The sequence below is a fragment of the Loxodonta africana genome, chromosome 8 (assembly GCF_030014295.1).
Source record: "Loxodonta africana isolate mLoxAfr1 chromosome 8, mLoxAfr1.hap2, whole genome shotgun sequence".
NCBI lineage: Eukaryota > Metazoa > Chordata > Mammalia > Proboscidea > Elephantidae > Loxodonta > Loxodonta africana.
In genome coordinates, this window is record NC_087349.1 from 96,090,241 (window position 1) to 96,110,929 (window position 20,689).

Genomic DNA, 20,689 nt, shown 5'->3' on the forward strand with positions numbered 1-20,689 from the left:
ACAAAAAAACTGAGAAGGGAGAATTTACTGAGAAAGGGACACGAGAAGCTTAAGATCTTATGAAGTATTAATACAACGAACTGTCAACAAGAAAGCACCAGAAAGCTTCGACTATAGGCTAAAAGGTACGAGGGGAAAGTACCAGCAAGAAAATGAATGTTATGCCAAAACTCAAAACACTTCATTGGAATTGGTTGTATAGACTGCCTCTTTTCACAAGAATTTCAAAAAAAGTACCCATAGCCAATTCTTCAAAACTCTTTGTAGTCATCAATTTTAGCATCTTTAATTAACTGCACCTTTTTATTCACAAGGCTGCTGAAAAGAACACTCCATTTTTCGTTTTACTTCTTTGCCCTAGCTACACTGAGCTGTAAACAGGTTTTGCGGGTTGGTGGGGGGAGATTGGACATCAAATTAAGTAACAAAAAATAATCAAGTATCAACCTTTCTGAAAAGTTCATTTGAGGCATAATAAAACATTGTATTATCTCATTTTTGTTCTCAATCATGTTTCTAAGTATTTACAGAATATATTAATAAGTACATATTTCAATTTAAAGAAAACTACATTGGATTAAATGTAAACAGTGGTTAAGTGTTTGGCTGCTAACCAAAAAAGTCAGCAGTTCAAATCCACCAGTCACTCCTTGGAAACCCTGTGGGCAGTACAACTCTGTCACTGTGAGTCAGAATCAATTCCACAGCAACGGGTCTTCAAGCTAGTCACGCTGTAAGAAATCATTACGTCTTCAATTCAAACAAGGCTCCTTTAAAGACTACACAAAATAACAAAGACGGAGTGGAAGTAAACCTTTATTTTAGCTCAAGATTGTTAGATATTTCTGCTACGACTATAGAAAGTCTGAGCCAAATTACCCTCTTTTTTTCTAAAATTAACCTCCTCTATAAAATCAACATAGATATCTACCTATGAATGTACTATACACATAGCAGAATTCTGTAAAAGTTGAACAAATCTTTTTAAAAATTCTTATTTGTTGTTACCAGAATGCAATTTTTAAAAATTCTTGGTTTACTAGATTAACTAGAGAATTTAGTATGGTTGATAACAGATATATATAACCAAAATTTATAAAGTTACCAATTTCTGTGCAAAAACCAAAAAGAAAATATTCCAACCATATAGTGCAGAAACTGAGACTCATACAGGCTGTTCACCCACATTTATTATGTTACCCAAACTCATCTATTTTGTCTTCTCTTAGAGACTCATTTCTCTTAACAGATAAAGTCTCTCAATTCTCTAAAACTCAGTTATACCCTCTGTAAAGCAGCGACAAGAATGCTCAACTTACAGAATTGTAATAAAGAGCAAGGTCTTCTCTCTCTAAAATGTTAACAGTGAGTGAATTCAAATGTATGTGGAAGTGCTTTGTTTTAATTGTTTTCCCAATAATACAACATGCTTTACTAGATCTGCCACAAACATAATTGCTGTTTCAGATGATCCCGTATAATTTGGAAACAGTACACAGATTTGCTTTAATCATGCTTTAAGCTTAACAAATACTCTTTAATTATAATTTTAAATGAAAAATAATAATCCACCAGTTCTCTACAAAGTTAACAGTTTAAAATGTCGATGACTTTTAAAGGTATTATCTTTTTAAATTTAAGAATTAAAGAAGAAAATATACACGTGAACTGATTCAAAAAGGGTTATACAAACGCACTCTGCGCTTTTGATCAAGTACAAGAAATCCCTTTATTGTGTTATTGTGAAAATGAACTCAATAAAAATCTAAACTGCCTAAATGCCGTCATTCAGCAGATAATTTTTAGCACACACTTTATAGCATTTAATAATACTGCAACATTAATACTGCCCAGAAGTTGATGATGTTGTTCTTAGGTGCCACTGTGTTGACTCCGATTCATGGTGACCTTACGTACAACAGAACAAAATGTTGCCCAGTCCTACGTCATCTTCACAATCGCCAACACATTCGAGTCCACCACTGTGGCTACTGGGACAGTCTATCTCACTGAGGGTCTCTCTTGCCCTCACTGGCCCACTACTTCACCAAACATGATGTCCTCCTCTAGCAACTGGTCTCTCTTGATGATGTGTTCAGAGCAAGGGAGGTGAACAATATTCTGCTGTGATCCACAGGGATTTCCTTGGCTAATTTTTAGAAGTAAATCACCAAGCCTTTCTTCCTCATCTGTCTTAGTCTGGGAGCTCCCCTGAAACCTGTGCACCATGGGTGACACTGTTGGAATCTGAAATACCAGTGCCGTATCTTCCAGCATCATAGCAACACACAAGCCACCACAGTACAACACACTGACAGACGGGTGGTAATACACAATGTAATACTGCCTAGAAATTGATGACAACAGGCTCAATTTATTTTCTGCTTAGTAAAGACTGAATTTTTAAAATAAATTACTCAAGATTCAAAAACTAAAGAATTTCAACAACAGTTTCATTTTCTAACCTCTACTTTCAAATAGTTTACTTACACTCTTAGAGATTTAGTATAATCTATTCCATTTCTCTTCATAATTTAAAAATAAATAGGAGTACAACTGACTACCAAAAACAAACCCACTGCCATCTAGTTGATTCGGAATCATAGTGACCCTACACGCCAGAGCAGAACTGCCCCATAGGGTTTCCAAGGCTGTAATCTTTACAGAAGCAGATCGCCACATCTTCCTCCCACAGAGCCACTGGTGGGTTCAAACTGCCGGCCTTTCAGTTAGCAGCTGAGCACTTAGTCACTGTGCCACCAGGGCTCCTCCTACAGGTGAATCGTAAATTGTAGTTAGTAACAAACAGATCATATTTAAGGTGTGTTCCAAGACTTCTGACTAGAGCTGATATTTGTCAGGTCAATTATAACTTGTCGGTATAATATTTAGGCTTAAAACAAATAACCACACCTCTGACTGCTGCACAGCAGTGTTAATTTAGCTATAACATTGCTTTAGATACTACACTTACGAGTGCCTTCAAAGAAGATTTCTGGCCCCTGTGGGTCTGTCTACTCTTCTTCAGAGAATGGCTTAAGTTTAAAGATTCTGTTATCAGGATTAAGGAGCCCTGGTGGGCTCACAGTCAGAATCAACTCAACGGCACACAAGAACAACTATATTATCAGGACTGTAACCATTATAGTGCTTGGTGCAATGGCCAAGTTTGGACATCTGTATTAAATGTTACTTATAGTAACCCCTGAAACCCTGATAGTGTACTGGTTAAGTGCTATGGCTGCTAACCAAAAGGCCGGCAGTTCAAATCCACTGGGTGCTCCTTGGAAACTCTACAGGGAAGTTCTAGTCTGTTCTATGGGGTCACTATGAGTCGGAATGGACTCAACAGCAACAGTTTATGGTAACCTCATTGTTGAGGTAGACCTTGAGCTCAGCTTGGGTTTTATGCAGCTAATGTCACTGTACCTCGATAATAAGCCAGGCAGCTTTCTTGGAGTCTCTCCTTCTGTACCATATACTGACAAGCTGCTCAATTAACCAGTCACCACATATTTCAAATGAAATTTATAACACAATTTTGGTTCACACAGGGTTTAGTGTTACAGTGATATAGGATTGTTATTATTTAACTTTACTCTCTTTATATAAAATCTCTGCTGGTTTTGAGAAAACAAACACTTATTTTTTTTATCTCTGAACCTTCAGGATATCAGTTTATCCTATTGTAGGTTTACATAGAATTTCTGCGAAAGCAGTTGGCTCTGTTGGAAAAGCAATAAAATGCATCTTTACGCCTCCATCTGTTGTTGCAGTAACTTGAATTTAACCATTCCTTACTCATTTAAGATAAAAAATATATCTGACAAGGTGTTATAAATATCAAGACTACCACCTTTACCATGTGGCTGTAAACTACACTTCTCGAGGTCGTCTGTTTATAGTCAGAATTCTATCTACAGAATGAAAGCATTAGTCAAAGCACACAGAGTAAATATACAACCTGAAACAAATAATTCTAATACATTATCAAAATGATTTTATGTTATAGAGAACCAAAAATCATTCATGTAAATTTTGACTCTTTAACTCTTGAGCTCTGACTGCACATCCTTGGAAGAATATATACTTAGAAGAAAAAGAACTGCAAAGAAATCTTGAACCTTACTTAGTGGATTTATTTTTAGTAATGTTATTAGTGCAGTAATTCTGAAACTATTTTGTGTGTATTATAGAATAATGTAAGTAGTAAGTATGCTGAAATTGTGCACGGAGGGAGATACAAATGTGGAACGGGCGAGGCAGGAAAGAGCGCTGTGGTTACAGATTTGAATTGGAGGAATCAGCATGAATTTCTGTTTTTTAAAAAATACATTCCCTAGCTTTCCATTGAAAGGGCTAAAAGCAATTGTATATAAGCAGCAATGCGCACACCTAGCACCAAGACTGTGGTCTCTAAATATCATTTTCCACTAACAGGATCCAGGGCTCCTTGGAAACAGAGCTGATTCCATATATTGGCACAAAAAAGTACAAAGCGATCTTGGAACATCTTTTTGTGCTAGAAAGGAAAAAGTGTTCAAAGACTGAGGAAGATTTATCAAAACACTACAGAATAGTACCAAAAAATAAAAAAATACTTAAGAATACACCTAATAAAAGAGGCATGGGACACAAAATACTGCTAGGAGAAATTACAAAAGGCTGAGGAGATATGTTTATGTTTGTGCACTGGATGATGCAGTATATTTAGGATGTTAACTCTCCCCAACCTGACCTAGAGATTCAAGGCAGGCACAGCTAAAATCCCAGCAGACTGGGTATGTGTGGGGCTGTGTGATAGGTGATTCTGAAGTGTATATGGAAACACAAAGGACCTAGCATAACCAAGGCAATACTTAAAAACAAAGCTGGAGACTTTCACTACCAGATGTCAGGTAATAAAGACAGTGTGAGACTGGCTTAACAATAAACAGACAAATGGAACAGAAGAGAGAGTCTGGAAATAGACCCACAAATATATAGTCACCTGATTTATGACCACTACAATTCAATCGGGGAAAGAAAGGTCTTTTCAACAAATGTTATTAGGTTAAATGTGGATATCCACATTGGAGAGAAAATGAGATCATTAACCTACTTCATACTAGACACAAAATTCTGAGATAGATCATAGACCAAAACGTGAAAGCTATAACTATCAAACTTCTGGAAGTAAACATAAGAAAAAATCTTCATGACTTTGTGTAAGCAAACATTTTTTTAACCAGGACATGAAAAGGACTAACCATAAAAGAAAATATTGATAAATTGCACTTCATCAAAATTTTAAGAGTTTCTGTTCATCAAAAAACTCCAGAAAGAGTGAAAAGGCAAACCATAAGTATTTGTAAAATATATACCCTACAAAGATATTTGTATCTACAAAGAACTCCTATGCAGAATTGACAAGAATTCCCAGATATCAATAATAAAATGATAAACTCAACTTTTTTTTCATAAGCACTTCACAAAAGGGGATATTCAAATCACCTAAGAAATATAAAGAAGTACTGAACATCATTACTTGTCAGGGAAAAGCAAATTAAAACCATAATGAACTACTCCTTCATCCGAGTAGCTAAAATACCAAGACTGCAAACACTATGTGCTGACAAGGATGTGGAACTACATTGCTAATACAAGTAAAAACTGATGTAAGCACTTTGGGAAAGGCCTGGGAAGTATCAATTAAACAAACACGCATACATTCTACGACCCAGCAATTCCACTCCTCGGTATTAGTGTGTAGGGCCATCAAAAGACATTTACAAAAATGTTCACAGCAGTGCTATTTATAAGAACCCTAAACTGCCAGATGAACTGATCTAATCATGATAAATGAAGAAACTGAAGTTGCCAATGATTTCATTCTTTTGTATCTATGGAAGCAGCAGACAAGAAATCAAAAGATGTATTGCACAGAACAAATCTGTTTTTAAAAAGCAAAGATGTCACTTTGATGACTAAGGTGTGCCTGACCCAAGCCATGGTCTTTTCAACTCCCTCATACGCATATGAAAGCTGGACAGTGAAAAAGGAAAGAAAGAAGATAACTGATGCATAAGAACTGTGATGTTGTCAAAGAATATTGAATATACCAGACTGCCAGAAGAAGAAACAAATCTATCTCAGAAGAAATACAACCAAAATGCTCCTTAGAACCAAGGATAGCAAGATTTCAGCTCGGTTATTTTGGATACACCATCAGGAAAGACCAATCACTAGAAAATCACGCCATGTTTAGTAAAGCAGAAGGTCAGCAAAAACATGGGAAACTTGGATTGACACAACAGCCACAACAATGGACACAAACACATCAACAACTATTAACATCACACAGGACTGGGCAACTCTTCATCCTGTTACATATAAAGTCACTGTAAGTTGGAGAGGACTCGACAGCAACAAACAACAGCAGCAGCAAACTGCAAACAACCCAGATGACGAATAAATAAACTGGAGTACATGCATACAAGGGAATACTACACTGCAACGAAAAATACTGTTATTACAAACAATATGGATAAATATCACAGACATATATGGTGAAAAAGAAGTTGGACATACGAGAATTCATAAGAGAGAACAATTCCATTCATATGGAGCCCAAATACAGGTGAAAGTAATCAACGGTGACAGAGCTCAGAATAGTAGTTACCCTTCTTGGAGGATGGGGAGGGATACAGATTGTATAAGGACAGAGGGGAGCCAGCTTAAGGACCGGAAATATTCTATACCTTGATCTGGATCATAGTTACATGGTTATATACATATGTAAAAATGTAATAAGTTGTACATTTAAGATATATAAATGTAATGTATATTATTATACATAGTTTTTTAAAAGAGGTTCCACTGGTCAAATTTGCAACAATTTGAACATCCAGAAGAATAATGATGGCAACAGATTATAAAGCACCAAATCAAAAAAATTATCTATGCATATACAGCGATAATAGGAGAAAATGAGGGGGGTGTATCTTTATACTAAGGGAAAAGAGAAAGGAGTATCTTTATAATAGAGAAAAAGAGTATCTTTAAAATAGAGAAATCTGACAGATACCACCCTCAACCACATGATCAAACTCAGTAAATTCCGTAACGGGACAAACTGGCCTTACATGGCTCTGATGTAATGCAAAGAAAAGGACACAACATCATCTCTGAAGTACTTTTCACAGAAATGTGTCATTTGAATCTACTAGCAAGGAAACTATCAGGGAAATCCAGATTGTACAGATGTCTACAAAATAGCAGCCCTGACTCTCCGAAAATGTCAACATCATGAAAAAAAATATATATATATATACACACACACACAGGAGCTATTCAAGATTAAAGGAGACTAAAGAGAGATGAAGGGCAAGGTGTAATCTAATTGGATTCCGGATCCAAAACAAAAGTATAAATGATGGTATCAGATCAACACTGAAAATGTGAATATGGACTGTATTCAGATATTGCTATATCAATTATCACTGTTAAATTTCTTGAGTGCGGTAACATTCTTGTGATCACGGAGGAGAACGCCCTTGTTTTTAGGCAATATACGCTGAAGCGTTTAAGCGTGAGATGCCATCATGTCTGCAACTTGCTTTCAAATGGTTCAGAAAAATGTGAGTGTGTGTATGAAAAAAGAAAACAAATGTGGCAAAAAATTAAAACTGGTGAATTAAGGTGGATCTAGAACTATCCTATTCAGAACTATCCTATAGATTTTTTTAATTTTCAAAATAAAATTTTGAAGGAAAAATGTATACAAACATGCAGTTTTCTTATACTGCCTTTTTAGTATAAGATTTACAGTGCAACTAGATACAGCCCAAATGAAGATAGAGATCTGTTGGCTCCCCCTTCATGCGTAAGATTAATTGCCTAACTTAGCAACAGGCCTGCCATGGGCAGAGGGTCTCTGTTGAGACCAGTAGAAAACACAGATTTCTAGCAACATAAATGGGAATCTAGAAAAGCCAGAAACATAAAAATAAACCGTTTTACCTGACAGCTCTCCCAGACACAACTCCCCCAAACACACACATATAACCACACAGGAGTGAATCTGGCAGAGTAAGGAGCAGTGAAGGAGAGCTGAAAGCAGACAGAGGTAGATAGATAGCATAATCTCACTCAGTGCTTAGAGTCCAGGGCCTCGCAGGAACAAATGCAGAAATGGACCAAAACTAAAAAGCTGCAAACTAACCCCCTCTGGGCTCAAACACTGCTAAAATCAAAGAGATCACCTCCAGAGCTAAGCAACCGCGAAGTTGGAGATTGGGCCAAAAGGTCATAAAAAAAAAAAAAAAAACTCTCCTTAATTCATTTAGAACCAGAGGTAAACTAGACAAATTAAAACTGCCGCCCTGCCCAGCTTAACTGGATTCACGATGGAATGTGAATGCTGTCCTTCACCTAAGGATGTCCCTTCTATGGGGAGGAAAAAAAAAATCAAACAAAAAAATGATAATCTAGTTCAGTCTTTATCATTCTTTTATACAAAATGTCTTGCATAAAATAAAAAGCTATGAGACGTTCAAGTAGCAGGAAAACATGCTCCAATCAAAACAAAATGGATCTGTAGGGGTGGTGTAAGAGTTACGCACTCAGCTACCAACCAAAAGTCAGCAGTTCAAACCCACTCAGACTGTGGGAGAAAGACCTGGCAATCTGCTTCCATAAAGATTACAGCCAAGAAAACTCTGTGGAGCAGTTCTACTCTGTCACATGGAGTCACCATGAGTCGAAATTGACTCAAAAGCACCCAACAACAAAAACAATCAAAAGAAAAAAATAATCAATAGAATTAGATTTGAGGGTAACTTAGATGTTAGAACTAGCAGGTAAGGACTTTAAGATAATTATAATAATTAAGCTAAAGAACTTACAGACAAATATGCTCAGAATGGATAAAATTTCTACGGAGAAATAAAGCTCTAGAAAAAAAATTACAGGATTGAAAAACATGTGAAATAAAAAATTTACTAGGTCAGCTTAATAGTAGACTGAGTACATCAGTGAACACAAAAAGAGAAAATACCACATCAAGGCACAGAAAGAAAAAAAATTTTTTGAAGAAAAAATTTAAAAGGAACAGAGCATCAAAGACCTGTGGGATAACATCAAAAAATCAAACATACATGTAATTAGAATCTCCAAATGAGAGATGACAGAGAATGGGAAAGACAAAATATTTGAAGTGATATTAGCTAAAAATTTTCCCAAAATGATTAAAAAAAAAAAATCAACCTATGGAATCTATGGAACAAAGATGCTCAGCAAACCCAAACAGGATAATACAAAGAAAACCACATGTAGGTACATCATAGCTAAACCAATAACAATCAAATATAAAAAGAAAATCTTAAAACATCAGAGAAAAGACATGTTACATTCAGGGAAACAGCAATAACAATGATGGCAGACATCATCAAACAACGGAAGCCAGAAGACAACAGAATGACATCTTCAAAATGCTGAAAGACAAAACTATCAACCTGTAATTCTTATCCAACAAAAATACACTTCAAGAAATGAAGGCAAAGTAACAACAATTTCAGACAGACAAAAGATAATTTGTTGTCAGCAGATCTTCATTACAAAGCTAAATAAAGTTTTTAAGACTGAAGAGAAATTATACAGATGGAGACTCAGATCTGCAGGAAGAAAGGGAGAGCACAGTGAAAAACAAATCAAATTTTCCAGTTTTTAAGGGTGACCAGGAATTAATCAGGCACAGGTTAGGAAATGGTGGTCAAAATATGCGAAGAATAGGAAACAGCATACACAAAGACCCTGAAGAAAGTAAAGGAATGGTGCTTTCTAGGAACTGGATGAAGGAAGGCCAGTAGGCTGGAGCAAAGAAAACAGTATGGAGAGTGGTGTCTGACACCACTGAAGATCCAGTAGGGGTCAAGTCCATGAAGGACATTGTAGGCTAGTTTTCTACTACCTGGTAGGCTAATTTTCAAATCTACATCAGCAGATTCATTCCTACCTAAGATTGGCACATTCTTTTCGGGTACTCAAAACAGTGCCAAGCTATGAGTTTCTCAGGGGCTTCAGAGTTATATAAGTTTAATGTAAGTTCAAAAATCAACAGCCATGCCATTCAATATAAAGAATATACCTTGCACGTATTTATTATTTTCTAAATTAACGTACAAAATTTAATCATGTCACTCTTCTTATAATCGTCTATTGACCTTCCTTCTGCTCTAATTAAACTTTACAATGACCTACAAGGACTACAGAATCAGTTCCTTCCCCTAAAGCTGCACTTAATAACATAAGTATAATTACCTACTTAACTCTATTCCAGTACAACTGCAATTCTAATTCGAATCACATTTAGTTTACCTTTTCTTAAGATGATGATGCCTAAGCATATTTAACTACACCAAGCAACTGACGACTCCACGGCAGTGGTTTGGTGGTGGAAGCAACTGAAAGGTATCCCAAAAATCCATCAGCCTACTAGGGATTAATTCCTGATCTTATCATTTTCTTTTAATTTTGATACTCATGTAGCATAGTATGATGCCCTACAAAGTCTTTTTAATCTTTAACAACAGAATTCTGACTAGCTGATTTTTCAGGTTGGAGCCCTGGTGCTGCAGAGGTTAAGCACTCAGCTGCTAACTGAAAGGTCAGCAGTTTGAACTCACCAGCTGCTCCACGGGAAAAAGATATAACAATCTGCTTCCATAAAGATTACATCCTTGGAAACCCTGTGGAGCAGTTATACTCTGTCCTATAGGGTCATTATAGTCAGAATCGACTGCAAAGGCTTTGGTTTGGGGTACATACAGAAAGCAGCCCTGGTGGCACAGTGATTACACGCTCAGCTACTTAACCAGTCTTTAACCTTAAAAATTACAGCCTATAAGCCCTATGGGGCAGTTCTACTCTGTCACACAGGGTCGCTATGAGTCAAAATAGCTCCAGGGCACCTAACAAGAACAGTATAACACTGAGGGTGCCACAAAAAACCTTTCTGTTTAACAGACAATGGTCTTTGTACTGTAATTGCCTTCATATTTTTCAACGCTCCCTTTTCCTCCAGCACCTCATGGTTAACATTCAGGGTGCCTTTCTTCCATCGTTAAGCAGCTATTTCCCATTTCTTAGGTCATTCTCTCAAAATCTGTGCTTTAAAATGTTTTATAGTCTACGCTATGACAATGCGCAGCATCCACAGTCACGAAAAGCCAAATAATTCTTTTTTTCTTTCTGCTCAGAAATCCAACTACACCAATTAACTGATGTCTTGCTGCAACCATCTGTCCTGTGCTCTAATCTATAAGGCCACTCTAGCTTTACATTTCCGTGGTTCTAAATACTAAGTACATACTAGCTCAATATCCATTACCAACCCACTGATTAAAAAAAAAAAAGTTCAACATTGGCTTTCCAGTGAAGTTTTGATATGACTGCTCTTAAGAGGGAAACCCTGGTGGTACAGTTGTTAAAAGCTACAGCTGCTCACCAAAAGGTCAGCAGTTCAAACCCACCAGACGTTCCTTGGAAACTCTATGGGAGCAGTTCTACTCTGTCCTGTAGGGTCACTATGAGTTGGAACTGACTCGACAGCAATGGGTTTGGGTTTTTTTTTTTTTTTGGTTTTGTTCTTAAGAGTTTTGTAACATGTGCATATTCAAACATTGCAGACGCTTAATGTATAAATGCATAAAAGGATTCAGTTACTTCACACGAAGCAATCTGTCATTTTTTTTCTTTGTTTTCCCCTTCATACAAAACTTACCATGAAGAAATCTGGACAGAGACATATTACCAGAAGTTCGTTTACAACTATGATTAATTTAGTGGAAGGAATTCATTGACTCCTTTAAGATTTTAATCTGAACTAATTAGTAATAATAATACAAGCTAACACTTACACAGCAGCTGCTAGTGCCAAACAGTTTCCCGCCATTTTTGCACATGTGAACTCATTTAATCTCTGCAATAATCCTGAAATGAGTAACAACATCATGACCATTTACAAGGTGAAACTGAAGCTAGAGGGATTAAATGACTTGGCCAGGTCGCACAGGCACTAAGCGGCAGAGCCAGGGTTTGAACCAAGCTAGACTGACACCCTGGGTGGCACAAACGTTTGTGCTAGTCTACTAACCTAAGGTTGGCAGTTCAAATTCACCCAGCAATATCATGGAAGAAGAGGTCTAGCTATGTGCTTCCACTAAGATTACTGCCAAGAAAACCCAATGGAGCAGTTCTACTCTGTTAACAGATGAGGTCACCATGAATTAGAATCGACTCAATGAAAACTGGATTTTTTTTTTTTATCACTGGCGCCAGAGTCTCTGCTCTTTACAATGCTGTTCTTTTTAGAAGGCCCTTTGAATACTTGAAAATGTGTAGACGTAACAATATATTCTAGAAAGGATATTTAAAAGTATATCAAGATTTACTATAAATACATTAAAATAGAAACAAACTTAGTAGCTCCTATAACAAAATGTTCTTCCCACACAAGAAGTTAACTATGTTTACGGCTTGCTTATTTCTACTATACCTAAAATGTTAGCTGTTACAGTTTTAAAGTTACATAAAGAATTGGCACAGATCCATTATTTCTTCAAATCACTAAGATTACATCATGTAAAAGATTAAATGGTCATGAATATTTACCTTAAAATAAATGTTAGTGTTTCAAACTTGAATCAAATAAGATCAAACACTTAAAACAGATTAAATTTAAAGAACTTAAAGAAGAAATCTGTATTTCTCCACATATAATCTCTTAAAAATTTTGAAGTTATTTTTTGACTATATAAGAAACCTGTATTTCTAGAAGCAAAATGCCCCAAATATTTTGAAAATACTGTTTGAGTACCTACCTCTCCATGATTGAAAAAGAAGCATAACACTGTAACCAGGCCTCCTAACCGGCTGCCACTGGGAGAAAAGGTAAGAAAACGTAATTCAGTAACAGTAATTCAGGTCAGTGCTAATAAAACCTTGAAATAACATGACAACCTTCCAGTACTACAAAGATTTTAGTCGTACTAGAACTCTACCATGCTTGCTAACAAAAGTTTATTTTCCTCAAAATATCTTAGTCAAAGTAAGTTTCGTTTTTTAAAAACCATTTTCCATCTTCAAAATGTGCAGGCTGAGAGAAGCACACAAACTAACACGCACTAAAAAATCCTTAACTATTGTTTTACTGTGCGTCATGCAGTGTTTCACATTTATCTTTCTTTTTTTTAAGTACCACACTTTTTGTGTGTGTCCTTCAGAATTTCTCAAACTATTTTCCTTGGGACACAATGTTACATACTCACCAAAAAGGTGGGGAGGAAATGCAGAAAAGAGTTCTATGGTCATCAAGCTGGAATCCAACGCTATACTATCACCTGCACTTATGTCTTAGTCATCTAGTGCTGCTATAACAGAAATACCACAAGTGGATGGCTTTAACAAACAGAAATTTACTCTCTCACATTCTAGGAGGCTAGAAGTTCAAATTCAGGGCTCCAGCTCCATGGCAAGTTTATCTTTCCTTGTTGACTTCGGGGGAAGGCCCGTGTCATCAATCTTTCCCTGGACTAGAAGCTTCTCAGTTCAGCAACCCCGGGTCCAAAGGATGCACTCTGCTCCTGGCACTAGTTTCTTGGCGGTATGAAGTTCTCCTGTCTCTTTGCTCACTTCTCTCTTTTACATCCCAAAAAGGACTGGCCTAAGACACAACCTAATTATTATAGATTGAGTCACGCCTCATTAAAATAACTGTCTCTAATCTTGCCTCATTAATCCTGCCTCATTAATATCATAGAGGTAGGATTTACAACACATAGGAGAATCACATCAGATGACAAAATGGTGGAAATCATGGCCTAATCAAACTGACACATTTTGGGGGAACACAATTCAATCCATAACAATTTGGAATTTCACAAAGAACATCAGCACATTAAAGATTTAATTCAATATTTCCCTAGCCCATCTCCAACCTAAGCTTTGTAGGTTGCTTTCTTTTATTCTTTTTCAAAAAACGATAAAATAGAACACAAATATCAAAGCATGGCACTGAAGCTTATAACTCTAGCTGGGAAATCACAATGGTATACTGTGACTCACAATTTGAAAAGGTTCCTAAACCCAAACTCATTGCCATTGAGTCAATTCTGGCTCACAGTGACCCTACAGGACAGACCAGAACTGCCCCCATAGAAGCAGACTGCCACACATTTTTCTCCCACAGAGAGGCTGGTGGGTTAAAACCACTGACCTTTCGGTTAGCAGCTGAGCGCATTAGCCACTGCACTACTAGGGCTCCTGAGAAGGTCCCCACGTGGCGTAAATGGTTTGCACTTGACTGCTAACCTGAAGGTTGGTGGTTCAAATCCACCCAATGGTACCACGGAAGGAAAGGTCAGATAATCTGCTTCTGTTGAGATTACAGTCAAGCAAACCCTACGGAGCAGTTCTACTCTGTAACACATGGAATCGTCATGAGTAAGAACCAACTCAACAGCAACAACAACTACTGAACCTTCATCTGCTTTGACAGGAGTGAAGCCTGTGCCCTACTAACCCCAAAGCCTGGCCAGAAGGGTCTGGACAGGGAAAGTAAGACTGTTTTTAAGTTTGCCCATCATTTCTTTCATCTTTACTCTTGAAGCTTTCTTACTCTTTAGCCCATGTTGCTTTCTCTTTATTTTACCCAAATAGCTTCCCTCTGCTATCCATCAAACAAATATTTGTATAACACACAGAGATCAAAGAGGTAACAAAGAACCAGATGGTGTAGATATTATTGGCCATTATACTTACTCTGGGGGATAGAAGAATGAGGAAAAACACGGAGATACAGGAGACAGCGGGAATAATCTATGGGATGAGCATACCCCTCCCTGCTCCCCGACCCAAGGAAACAGGAAGGGTTGGGATCTCCAGCAAAGGTGGTCAGTTAGCTCTAGCAAAACAGCAAGATGAAGTTTGCATGTTTAGTGCAAGTAGTTTATGGAGTTTGTGTTTTCTCTGCAAAGTAGGAGGCACAGTCACTTGATGCTAGATAGGAGAGGTGGCACGTAAAAGGTGTGCAAATAGGGGGATGTCTGAAATACCACTTTTATTTTAAGAAAGAGGTAACTTACTAGGGGAAAACAGAGGGTTACTGAGCTGTCTTTAAGAAATCAATTGACGTTGGTGACCACAAATTTATAGCAGTGCTAACTGTAGGAAAGGAGACCTAGTGGCTCGTTGGTTAAGTGCTCAGCTGTTAACTGAAAGGTCAGAAGTTCAAACCTACCAGCCTCTCTACAGGAGAAATATGTGGCAGTCTGCTTCCATAAAGATTACAGCTTACGAAAACCTACAAGCCAATTATACCCTGTCCTATAGAGTCACTATAAGTTGGAATTGACTCAGTGGCAATGGGTTTGGTTTTTGGTTTTTAACTGTAGGATAGGAATCCTTGGGTGGTTAATGTGCTCAACTGCTAACCAAAAGGTTGGAGGTTCGAGTCTACCCAGAGGTACTTTGGAAGAAAGGCCTGATCTACTTCCCAAAATAAGCCACTGAAAACCCTGTGGAACATAGTTCTACTCTGACACACATGCGGCCACCATGAGTTGGAATTAACTCCACAGCAATTGGTTTTTGGACCTGTACAACTGTGTGGTTTTTCTCCACTTGTTAAAAACCAGGACTGGCACAAATGAAGTATAATGAGTCAAAGAGACTGAGGATACTGGCCAGAAATTGGTTGTAGTGATGGATCACAGAAATAAGACAGACAGATAAAGGAGATAGAAGGTAGTGGAGGCCCGTGAGGTGGAGGGGCTGGGGCTGATTCATGCCGGTAATCTGACAGAAGTTTGAATGTGGACACGGGTCCCTCCTCAGGGCCATGACATCTTCCTTCAAAACATACGCAAACAGGCACACCACAGGTTCCATCGCAAGGGATCATACAATTATTGAGAGAGACAAGATTTTTTTCATTCTTAACAAAGACTGTTCAACGGTTTAAACTTTCTATAAAATAAATAAAATTTGCTTATCTACTGACAATACTCTGAGTTACATTCACTGTGAAATGATGTGACTTTCAATGAATCAGAAAGAATGTCCCTAACATCTATCTCCCCCCATCATTAGAGACTAGGATACAGGTCACTTCTAAAGAGAAAAGCTGCAGTCATCAGAATACTTAAGATTGTTTTCTTTTTTTTTCCCCATTCCAGTTGATCAGTTGATGTCTCAGCATTCCCTAGTGGTTTAAAAATAAAGTCTCTTCTGCAATATAACTACCAACTGTCAGAAAACATGAACACTCCTCTTCTGCAAATTTTACAACGTTCTCAGCTTGCTAATCATTTACCACATTTACTCACACATCTCACCCACCTTTTGAGCCTCCATTTCCTTAGATATAAAACACAAGAGGAAGAATTTAAAAGATCTTAAAAATTCTTTCCAGTTTTGAAGTTTAATAATTCTATAACTCTCTTCTACATCCCTTAAGTTATACAGACCCAACCATCGTATTTTGGCAATCTTCATTAATCATTGAGCTTTTTACATCTATTTATAAAAGAATGATGATACATGCAAAGTTTAACATTAAAAGGGGGGAAGCAATCATAGTTCATTCAAAATTATACTAAATAACTTTCCTTTTAACAATATCTGGAAACCCTGGTGGCATAGAGGTTAAGTGCTACGGCTACTAACCAAAAGGTCGGTGGTTCAAATCCACCAGGTGCTCCTTGGAAAACTCTATGGGGCAGTTCTACTCTGTCCTATAGGGTCACTATGAGTCAGAATCGACTCGATGGCAGTGGGTTGGGTTTGGTTTGGGTTTTTTAACAATATTTACCATTCTTGAAATATATTGTTTGAGTTTTCTTATTGTTGTATAAATGCTTAAGAAATGGAAATGAGAGAATGATTTGGAAATAATTGAAATAAGAGAATTTCCAAGTTTGAAATTTAATGCTTCAGTCCCCTGCCAGCCAGACAGAGAAATAGCAAGCAGGCCTGGTTCCATGGAGAACCTTCCCCTGTCCATATGGGTGGGGATTCACTGGTGTGCGATGGAAAGATAGCGAATGAGAAAATCAAGACGGGTGTAAAAGTTTTCAGTTTGGTCCTCTCCAGGACTTGACAAGCAACTAATTAATGCCTTTAATTTAACTCTTTGTCTGCCAGGGCCAAGAAACAGCATAGTCACAAGATTGTGAACTTTCCGATTCACTTTGAAGCTGCCATGGTGCCTGATACTATGTCTGACCATGGCAGAGAGCCAGAAGATGTCTGAGGAGCAAATGAATCAAAATTGTACAGGCATTCATTTATTTGGAACCTTGCAGTCAAACACACCATATCTTGTATTTTTGTCACCCTTGGTAGCTGGCCAAGACGTGGGCTCCACATGTCTTTGGTTCCATGTGCTCAGTGGCACTTTTGCTCTGAACCAGCCACCACTAGGCTCTGCCTTCCCACTGTGCCCTTGGGAAGCTTCATCCATGGTAACCCGCTTCCTGCCCTCTGTACTGGACCCTTCATTAAACCTTGCTCCTTGAGGCCCATTTCTCTCACTTTCCCTCCCCGCAGCTGTCATCTTTCAGCACTCCAGCCCATGCCTCCTAATTTACACTTGTTCCCCTTCCTCACAGGCACTTCAAGCCTCTTGACTGCTGAGCACCACTGGAGAAAATTACACCAACATACAAGCCAGTGCTGCCATAAAAAAAAAAAAAAAACCTTCAATCACAAAGCCTTGGAATTCTGCCTCCTAAAAATGCTGGGATCTGCCCACCTCTCTGCATCCCTACTCCCTCTATACCAGCACAGACCACCATCCTCCTCTACCTGGACAACTGTATCAGCCTCCTAAATGGCCTCCCCACTCCCAAATCCAATCATGTTAACCAGCCTACACATAAAATCCTTCCTTGGCATCCCATTGTTCTTAGGATCAAATTCAAACACCTAAACACGTCTAAGTGCTCCTGTGTATACCTCCAGGCTTCTCTTTCACTACTCTTATGCCAACCCCAAGCTCAGTGCTCCAGCTGCACCATCCTCTTCACAGTTCCTCAAAGTGAAAGGGCACACCAACTGTGCAAAAGAGCCTTGTCGGGATACGACTGGTGGCAGAGCTGTGGCAATCTCATAGGAGGTATTATGAGATGCACTCAGCCGATGGCAAGTACAAAGAGAGAAGTGGAAGGATGCCAGAGATCCTGTGAAGAAAGAAAATCAATAGGATTTTGTGACCCAGTAGATTTCGGAGGTAAAGAAAGGGGAAAGTTATTTACATCTCCTAAGCAACAAATAAGGTGGATAGAAGTGTCATTCACTAAGACTGAAGACATGAAAATGGGCAGTTTTTGGAGAGACAATGCCAATATATTCAACCAATAACTTTCACTGGTTCATTTGTACTGAAGAAAAACACTTACTGTAAAATATTCGTATACAACTGTTAGACCGAATGGGCTTGATTAAAGATGTGCTGGTAGGTTACGTTAACAGAACATTCAAAAAAAACACGTAGCTGGAAAAGTTTAGAGCTGGTATAACCCACAGCCTATTTAAACCATACTTTTAGCCAAAAATTCATCTTGTATAAACAACAAATGCTTGACTTTTAAAAAAAAATAAGGAGCAAGAAACTATCAGGTGGAACAATGGAAACAAAACCAGCATAAGAAATCCATCTTTCCTTAACGTGGGGGCGGGGGGTGTACAGGAGTAAAGAATTAGTATAAAAAGCTATTCTATTCTGCCACCAGAGCCTAAGAATACTCTAAGCCACTTCATAAGTAACATGGGCTGGATCACAAGAGAGGAAAATTGGTTGTATTAACTATGAATATTAGCTTCATGGAGAGGCAGGACATTAAAAAAAAAAAAGGAGGCTTTGACATACAATCTTCTAGGTCTTCAGGGTTTCTGGAACATATCTAGAAATAAAATAGCTTAAAAAAAAATTCTCTCTGGTATCAAAGAAGCCACTCTGATCCTCCAGTGACAAAAGAAGACAAAAGAGAACAGAAACCAGGAGATGAATATACTGTTCTGTCTGAATGGTGGGTTCATTACACGGAAGGGGAGGCATCTTCAGACTGATTAGCCATGTCCATAAAATGATGGCCAGGTTTTTCTCACAAAAGCTGAGAAGCAACAAAGAACTGCCTAGAGACAGAGAGGAAGGCTGAAGATTTAAAAGAGAAGGGAAAGATCAGAGACAGATCAGAATGACCACAAGGTTACTGAACAACAGACTTTGGATACAGAGAAGATCATTAAAGCGTTCTGTACTTGGGAGAAGAATGGACATTGAAAAGCTACCTCAGGGCAATAGAGAGGATGAAGAACAGGGAGGGGCAGGGAATACTAGACCTTGACTCAGTGAGAGTGCACTCAGCCCTCAAGTATGTAAGTTGTCACATGAGTGGGGGGTGGGGTCATGGTGGAATTGTCATTGGTCCTGGGTGTCACTCTGCACTGAGGTGGTTAAGAATAGGATGTGCCTTCTCAACTCTCTCTTGCCTTCCTGCTGGTTGTCTTCTGGCTGCTGAGACTGCTAAATGATAGAGCTACAAGATGGTAGAAGCCTGGATCTCCCCTCAAAAAGCTTGCTTACAATCTGATCATTCCATAATAAAACCCACTAGTCAGTAAATCTCATCTACCTTACAACTTTGTATCCAGCTTCATTAAGTCACCTCATTCTTAAATACAAATGTTCAGCTAAGGATCACCAGGTTTTGAGAAAGCTTTCAATGTGAAAAACAGAAAATTAATATAAATCCAAACAGAAAAATAGGGGGACCTGGAGGTAACAGAGACAAAGCAAGAGGCAGAAGAACACATCAAACTCAGAATTATTAGGAGGGTTGGAACTTAATAATCGGTATACAGAAATTAAGGAAAAGAAAATATTAGACAATTATTAATCACAGGAAAAATTAAAAGTTATCAAACAGTTACTTATACTACTTGACTCAGCGGGGAGTAATATTTACATAGTTGTAATAAAGTAATACTTACTGCTTGTTTACATGCTAGAATTGCTGAGGTTTCAAAAAGTCTGAAAGTGGTTTCCTCTTGAATGTGGTGAGGAAGTGGAAATAAGCCAGTGCAAGGGGATGCTGCTCTCTTACCACAAAAAGGTCAAATATTGCCAAAATACATGAATTTTGGCAATATTTGACTTCGACTGTACACAAAAATAATGAAAATTAATTTAAAAAACAATATAATTTAGAACACACCCAGTTCAAGAGCACATTACTAGGAAAAAGTTGTTCAATAAACTTATTTGGGAATCTGCTTGATATTTGTGGGACAACGAGCTCTGGGGGGAAAAAAGATCATAAAAATATTCCAGTAAACATTACAATAGATGTTCTTATTTACCAAAAGTAAAATAAAATTGTATAAATTTGGCTTGAAAACCACTGTAAGAGAAAATTCTAGAAAAACTGACTGAAATTACAAACCATCAAACCATTTAAAATTATGGCGTTCTAGGCACAATTCTGTATGGGGCCTAATGCACGAGGGAGATGTCCAATCACTGGAATAGACCGTCATGGAAACAGAAATGCCACACACATTACGTTACCCCACGTCAACAAAATGACTAAGAAAAATTAACTGATGACTACAAAACCATATGCATGAGAAGTAAAAATGGGGAAAACCA

General features: G+C 37.9%; 1 protein-coding gene across 3 annotated transcripts in view; it reads right to left on the reverse strand.

Annotated features, from left to right (window-relative positions):
• The window catches only part of DPY19L1 (dpy-19 like C-mannosyltransferase 1), a 118,133-nt gene that overhangs the window by 61,794 nt on the left and 35,650 nt on the right, over nt 1-20,689 (reverse strand). For all 3 annotated transcript variants that reach the window (XM_010587174.3, XM_064290134.1, XM_064290135.1), the window contains exon 7: nt 12,861-12,918. In XM_010587174.3, coding sequence (XP_010585476.1) covers nt 12,861-12,918 — 58 coding nt within the window. The remainder of the gene's footprint in view (nt 1-12,860; nt 12,919-20,689) is intronic.